Source organism: Poecile atricapillus, chromosome 11, assembly GCF_030490865.1.
Source record: "Poecile atricapillus isolate bPoeAtr1 chromosome 11, bPoeAtr1.hap1, whole genome shotgun sequence".
NCBI classification, from domain to species: Eukaryota; Metazoa; Chordata; class Aves; order Passeriformes; family Paridae; genus Poecile; species Poecile atricapillus.
Genome location: NC_081259.1, coordinates 530899 through 538320, shown reverse-complemented (window position 1 = coordinate 538320; position 7422 = coordinate 530899). Strand labels below are relative to the sequence as shown.

Genomic DNA, 7422 nt, shown 5'->3' with positions numbered 1-7422 from the left:
ACAGGTGACACCCTGACCAGGTGACACCCTGCACAGGTGACACCCTGCAGCAGGAACACCTTGACCAGGTGACACCCTGACCAGGTGACACCCTGCACAGGTGACACCCTGCAGCAGGCAGCTGTGGCTCCTCTCTCTGCCTCCACCACCGCAGTGCCCAGGGCCAGCCCAGCCCCGTCCCCCCCGGCTGTGCTCCTACACCCGAGGAACAGGGTAGGAGGCACAAGCAGCCAGACCACACATGTTCCTGCCTCGTTCGATGAGGAAATACCTGAAAGAGACAGAAATGGCTGTGAGTGAGCGTTCCCTCCTCTGGCAGGTGAGGGTGGGCAGCCCTGGCACAGTGCCCAGAGCAGCTGGGGCTGCCCCTGGATCCCTGGGATGTCCCAGGCCAGGCTGGACACTGGGATTTGGACACCCTGGGACAGGGAAAGGTGTCCCTGCCATGGCTGGGCTGGGCTTTACGGTCCCTCCCCGCTGAGCTCTCCGTGCCCCAGCTCTCCAGGCAATGCCATTCCCTGCCCCTCACACCCCAAGCCAGGATCAGCATCTCCCTCCCAACAATTCCTGCAGCTGGAAACTCTCGTGACGCTGGAAACTCACCCTGGCACAGGCAGCCCTGCCCCAGCCCTGTGAGCAGCAGAGAGAAGCCAGGGGAACCAGCAGCAGCAGCAGCTCTGGCCACGCTGCCTGGGGACATGGGGACATGGGATCTGGGGACCTGGGGCCTGGGGACCTGGGGACATGGGACCTGGGGACATGGGACCTGGGGACATGGGGACATGGGATCTGGGGACATGGGACCTGGGGACATGGGATCTGGGGACATGGGACCTGGGGACATGGGATCTGGGACCTGGGGACGTGGGATCTGGGGACATGGGGACATGGGGACCTGGGACATGGGGACCTGGGGACCTGGGGACCTGGGGCCTGGGGACCTGGGGACATGGGATCTGGGGACCTGGGATCTGGGGACATGGGGACCTGGGGACATGGGGACATGGGATCTGGGGACCTGGGATATGGGGACATGGGATCTGGGGACATGGGATCTGGGGACATGGGGACCTGGGGACATGGGGACATGGGGACATGGGATCTGGGGACATGGGGACCTGGGACATGGGGACCTGGGGACATGGGGACATGGGATCTGGGGACATGGGATCTGGGGACCTGGGACATGGGGACATGGGATCTGGGGACATGGGATCTGGGGACCTGGGATCTGGGGACATGGGGACCTGGGGACATGGGGATATGGGGACATGGGGACATGGGGACATGGGGACATGGGGACATGGGATCTGGGGACATGGGGATATGGGGACCTGGGGACCTGGGATCTGGGGACATGGGACATGTGGACATGGAATCTGGGGACATGGGACATGGGGCTATGGGGACATGGGGACCTGGGACATGTGGACATGGGGACATGGGGACCTGCCTGCCCACTGAGCCCAGGCCTGCCTTGGTGAGCTGTGTCACCACCCACCCTGGGACCTTTCCCCGTGTGCCTTCCCAACTGCAGCTGCGGAGTGTGAGGGTGTGATGGGGCTGTCCCCAGGAACAGGCAGAGCGTGGGGATGGCTGTGATGGGCTGTCCCCAGGAACAGGCAGAGTGTGAGGGTGTGATGGGGCTGTCCCCAGGAACAGGCAGAGCGTGGGGATGGCTGTGATGGGCTGTCCCCAGGAACAGGCAGAGCGTGGGGGTGTGATGGGGCTGTCCCCAGGAACAGGCAGAGTGTGGGGATGGCTGTGATGGGGCTGTCCCCAGGAACAGGCAGAGTGTGAGGGTGTGATGGGGCTGTCTCCAGGAACAGGCAGAGCGTGGGGATGGGTGTGATGGGGCTGTCCCCAGGAACAGGCAGAGTGTGAGGATGGGTGTGATGGGGCTGTCCCCAGGAACAGGCAGAGTGGGGCTGTCCCCAGGAGCCCCTCCCTTACCCCTGCATGCCCCACAGGCGGCCCCAGGAGTTCTTGACGATCCAGTAAGGAGTGCCGCTCTCCTCTCCGTAGCCCACGGCCAGCACGGCGTGGTTCACCTTGTCAGGGGTGTGCTCGCAGCGGGGGCTGCAGGGAAGGAAACACACGTGTGAAAATCAGCCTGGAATTAACCAGGGATCAGACAAACCAGTCCCAACCACACCCTGCACACAGAGCTACGGGATGCTCTGAACTTTCCAGGAAGGAAGCCACGGAAAGGAGACACTGCTCTGATTTCCACTCTGAAATCACCAGCCGTATCTGGAGTTAGGGAATCCCTGGATTCTGAGCTCCTGCCCACCAAGACGAGTTACAGTGCAAAGGAACTTTCCCAACTGAAACCAGCAGCTCTTAGTGCCTCCCAGTGCTGCTTTGCACCGCCCTGAAATTCAAGGGCACTGTTTCATGTTTTGCACAGGAACACAGAGCTCTTGGGTCTAAATATGTATTTCCTCTAAAATTTCAACCTTTAAACTGCACTTGCTGAAAGCTGCTGCCTGTGGTATGAAACAAGCTCATGGTACATGTTCCCACCTCAAGAGCATCTATTTTTAAACATTTTCAAACTGCAGCACAGGAAAAGATCAATAATCCACTTCAGATTTTCTTTTTTTTGATCTGTTAACAGCTGCTCTGGGCTGAAAGCACTGGAGCATCAATTATTCCATGCACTCTGACTTTAAACCCACCTTAGACTGTAAATCCACAGGAGAACTGCTCCTGGCGTGTTCCTCTGACCCTGTCCCTGCCCTGGCACTCACCTCTGGCATCACTGGCTCCAGATCCAGCAAAGCCACTGGAATCAGCACCTGCCCCTTCCTGAGAGCTGCCTGGGGCAGATCCCTCAGGCTCAGACTCTCCCTTGCATTTTCCCTGCAGTTCTACGTGACTGGGGGCTCCTGCGGGGATGAGAGTGCAGCACCACAATCTGCTCTCCAGGCTGGACAGGTTCCCAGCAAGCAGCTCTCCTCCTTGTGCTGCACTCTCATCCCCTCAGGAACCAGAAAATCAAGGCTCTGTTTATCATTTTTTTCTACTCAAAATAAGTGTGAGAATGCAGTGCAGTGCTCCTGCATCCAGCAGGAGAAACAGGGATGCACGTGACTCCATCCCTCCACGCTCCCCTTGCCCTCACCTCACCCACGAGGGTCACACACTCACTTGGAATACACTCCTTTCCTGTAGTGCATGAAGTTACTCGTCACCTCAAAGGCAAAGCTCACTGGGTTGTGCTTCCCCACAGCCTCCACCATGCCATCCTCATCATACTGCAAGAGAGGATCCAGGGCCATCCATCATCTCCTGGCTGTGCTGGGACCAGTCCAGCTCCAGCAGCCAGGACACGGGCATGGATAACCCTGCCTTCCTGCATGTCCACACAGAATCCAGTGCTGAGCTGTAAGATGAGAACCAGGACTCTGTCCCAGCCTGGAGATTCACCCACTGAGGGAAGCAGGCAGCAACCCAGGGCCTCTGTTTTGGCTCCAGCACCTCCTCGGTGCCACCTTCCAAAAAGTTTGGAAGCGCAGCCCTCGGGGCCTCACCTGTGTGATGTTGATCACGTCCTTGACAAAGGCAATGGCCTTCTCGGGCTGGAACTTGCAGGTGCCATTCTGTGGGGACAGAGAGGAGCTGTTGGAGCCCATGGCAGGCCCTGCTCAGCACGCTGGCCGGGGCAGAGCTGGAGTACCTTGGCCCGGTACGGGTAACTGTCCTCCCCCATGAGCCCTTTGTTGTACAGGATGTACTCGAAGGCTTGGCTCGGCAGGCCCCTGGGAGACAACATGGCTCAGTTAGGATGGCAACAATTAATTAGGATGATAATGATGGATTTGGATGGTAACCCTGCAGCTTCTGCAGAGCAAAGCCATCAACATTCCCCCCTCTGCACAGCACTCCCACCAGCCAGGGAGACAGGGAAGGGCAGTGTCCATCCCAGAGGCACAAACTCCAGTCTGATCCTGCAGCATCTCCCTGCCTGGGAGTGCTGGCTGCCCCACCACGCTGTCTGGCATGGTCACAGCTCCAGATCCCTGCAGAAGAACACCAGGAGCCCTGACAGGTCAGCTGGCTCACACAGCACCAGCCTCACATGCTGAAAGGTGTTTTTGGTGCCCTCTGCCCAGCCTGGCTGGGGGACGTTGAGAGAACCCACATCTCCAGCAAGCAGCTGCTCCCTTCCCTGGCCACCTTCCAGAAGCACATCTCAGGAGGGAAGAAAAGAGAGATGATCAGGGAGTGCTGATGTGGAAACGCCTAAGGAGGAGCCACAAGAAAAATAAAAAGCACCAAGAGTGGCTTTGCTCAGCTCTGAGCCTCCCTCTAGGACAGCTTATCTCACAGAAAACAGAAGTTCTCAGAAAGCTCTATTCTCTCTGCCTTCTCTAGCAAAGCCAGGAGGAACTTCCCAAAGGGGAAGCAAAGGTTTCTGTGGGTTCTTCAGGGTGCCACGAGACACCCATGACCCATGGGCAGAACAACAGCCACAACTCCCCTCGCTGTCCCAGAGCCCAGCAGAGCTCAGCCGATGGCTGACATGTGAAAAACATCTCAGATAAAAACTAACAAATGAGGAACAGCAGAGGTTGGGAAATGCTGGAGATTTAGTGAAACATTCTAAGCTGCAGGGAGTGGGAAATCAAAATAAGCAACCAAATCCCAAGTTGCTTCCCCTGACCCGTTGCAGCCAAGGGAAGACAAAAGCCATTCCATTACGTGGCAGGATCCTGACACTGGATCTTGAGGAAGGCTGTCCACCACAGGATGCAAGATACTCTAATTTCTGTTCTTTCTGGCCCTCTCTGACTTACCCACTGCAGCCATGGTTGTTGAAGGCCTGGGCACAATCCACCAACTGCTGCTCCGCCTGCAGAGAAGGGTTTTGAGTCAGTGATTGTCCCACAGCTGTGTTCAGAGTTGGTGACACAAAAAGCAACTGCACAGCAGGAACTGAGAGTTGGTTTATCTGTGCAGCTGGCTGTAAGAACCACCACAGCACTGGCTTAGCCATGGGAGTCACCTGGAACTGCCTCCATGTCCCAGGAGGCAGACAAGGAAGGAGCCATCAGCCTGGGATGCCCTGGCTGCCACAGGCATTCCTCCTCATGCCTGCCAGGAATCCTTCTCCCCCCACAGAAGGACTGGCTGAGATGTCTTCCAAAGGTCAGGTTTGTTTTTAACACACCCAACCCTCAGTTATTCTGCTAAGTTGTGTAAGTGGCTACTGTCTTTCTAGTTCTTCAGGAATATAAATCCTCCAGGAGCTGAAAAATCAACATGTCCCAATGTGCTGCCTGCAGTGAGGGGCCCCAGCCAGCTGACAATGCCAGGCACAGATTCTTTCCCCGTGCCTGCTCCAGCAGCCTCCAGCCCCTCTGGCTCCAGCCTGCTCCCCAAAGGGCTCTGCCCCAGCCCAGGAAAATCTCTCACCAGGGACAGCAGCTTTCCCGTGGCAATGGCAATAGCAGACTCCAAACAGCCCGTGGTGGAAAAGGTCCAGCAGCTCCCGCAGGCACCCTACACGAGGAACAGCAGAGGAACCGCTCCAGGAGCTGCTGCAGGCTCAGCAGCCTCCCCAAAACCCCGGGGCAGAGGGCACGGCAGCAGCACAGAGCCTCCACTGCCCGCTGGCAGCTGGGCTCAGCCTTGTGCTCAGCCCCTGCCCAGGGCAGGCACGGAGCAGCTCCGGGTGAGCTCCTCATGGCACAGGAACCCAGCACTGCTCCTCGGGCACGGCCTGCCCGCAGCCATCACATGTCACACACTCCAAACCTGGTTTTTCACGGGTGTCACAAAATTCCCCTTCTTCCTCCAGTCGATGGAGTCGGGATGCGGGCCGGAGCTGCGCAGGAAGTTCCCCTTGGTGGCTGAGCAGTTCTGCAAGCCGGGCAGGAGGGCTGTGGTGAGCCACCAGGCCAGTGGCCCAGGACAGCCACCCTCGCCCGCCTGGGGGATTGGTGACAGCCCACACACAGCGGGCACTGCAGCAAGGAGCCCGGCCAGCCCCGGAGGGCACGGCCAGGCTGCAGCCCCAGCTGCTCGGGGAGCTGCCAGCAGAAGGGACAGCTGGGCTGCAGCCAGGAGCGAGGCAGCTGAAAGCCACAAGGGTGGGGAAGCGGGTTCACCTCGCTCTTACCCCGTGCTGGTGGCACAGGATGTGACTTCATGAAAGCGGGGTGCGGGCAGCGCAGCGATGGGCGCAGCAGCGGCTGCAGGTGACTGCAGAACCCCGCTCAGGGGTCTGCCCGCACCCCTCCTTCCTGCCCACCCGCACTGCCGGCATTTATTTACCTGGGGCTCGCTCCACAGGTACAGCTTTTTAAACTCTGCGAAGGTCAGATCCGAGAACTGGTTCAGGCCCACTAGAAGGGGGAGAAAGGGGACACTTTGCTCAGCGAGGGCGGCGCTCGGAGGCGCCACGGGCCGGGCGGGGCTCGGGGCTCCTACTCTGGAAGCTGTGGTTGCCGGCGTTGTGCTCCTCGATGCGCCGCTTGTTGCTGAGGAAGATGCGCAGCCGGCGCGGGTACTCCTCGGGGCCGTACCGCCGCTCGTTCTGCGGGGACACCGAGCGTCAGGGCACCCGAGCTCCCGGGGACACCGAGATCCCGGGACACCGAGCGTCAGGGCACCCGAGCTCCGGGGACACCGAGATCCCGGGGACACCGAGCGTCAGGGCACCCCGAGCTCCGGGGGACACCGAGATCCCGGGGACACCGAGCGTCAGGGCACCCCGAGCTCCCGGGGACACCGAGATCCCGGGGACACCGAGCGTCAGGGCACCCGAGCTCCGGGGACACCGAGATCCCGGGGACACCGAGCATCAGGGCACCCCGAGCTCCGGGGACACCGAGCTCCGGGGACACCCCGAGCTCCGCTCCCTGCCCCGGGCCGCACCTGCAGCATCCAGGCCTTGAACAGCCGCTCCTCTGCGGGAGAGAACGGCGGCGTCAGGGGGGCACCGGCGCGGCTCTGCACCGGAGAGCCGGGCCGGGCCCGAACCGAGCGGCACCGAGCCGAGCCGAGCCGGGCCGGGCCGGGCCAGGCCGTGCCAAGTCGCCTCCTGCCCTCCCGGTGCCCCTGTACCTTCGGCCGAGGGAGCCCAGGCGGCGGCGGGGGCCAGGAGCGGGGCCGCGGCCATCAGCAGCACGGGCCAGAGCATGGCCGGGAACCAAACCGGGACCGAGCGGAGCCGGGCCGGGCCAAACCGGGACCGAGCCGAGCCGAGCCGGGCCAAACCGGGACCGAGCGGAGCCGAACCGGGCCGAGCCGAGCCGAACGCGGCCGAACGGAGCCGAAATGGGCCGAGCCGCTGCCAGGGGGCGGGGCAATGGGCGGGGCGGGCGAGGGGCGGGGCCCGGGAACTGGGCGGGGGCATTGATTGGGAGGAGCAGACGGTGGGCGTGGCCCCGGTAATGGGCGTGGCTCCGGCAA

General features: G+C 61.0%; 1 protein-coding gene across 1 annotated transcript; it reads right to left on the bottom strand.

Moving 5' to 3' along the window:
- Positions 1–4: 4 nt before the first annotated feature.
- On the bottom strand, positions 5–7317 carry CTSH (cathepsin H). The gene is made up of 13 exons (XM_058846778.1): positions 7239–7317; positions 7075–7207; positions 6886–6917; positions 6439–6544; positions 6283–6353; positions 5764–5868; positions 5422–5508; positions 4803–4858; positions 3683–3764; positions 3537–3605; positions 3154–3260; positions 1954–2079; positions 5–271 (listed from the first exon to the last, which is right to left on the bottom strand). Exons 2-13 carry the CDS (start codon positions 7148–7150, stop codon positions 196–198), a joined length of 993 nt encoding a protein of 330 aa, XP_058702761.1. The 5' UTR covers positions 7151–7207; positions 7239–7317; the 3' UTR covers positions 5–195.
- Positions 7318–7422: the final 105 nt, after the last annotated feature.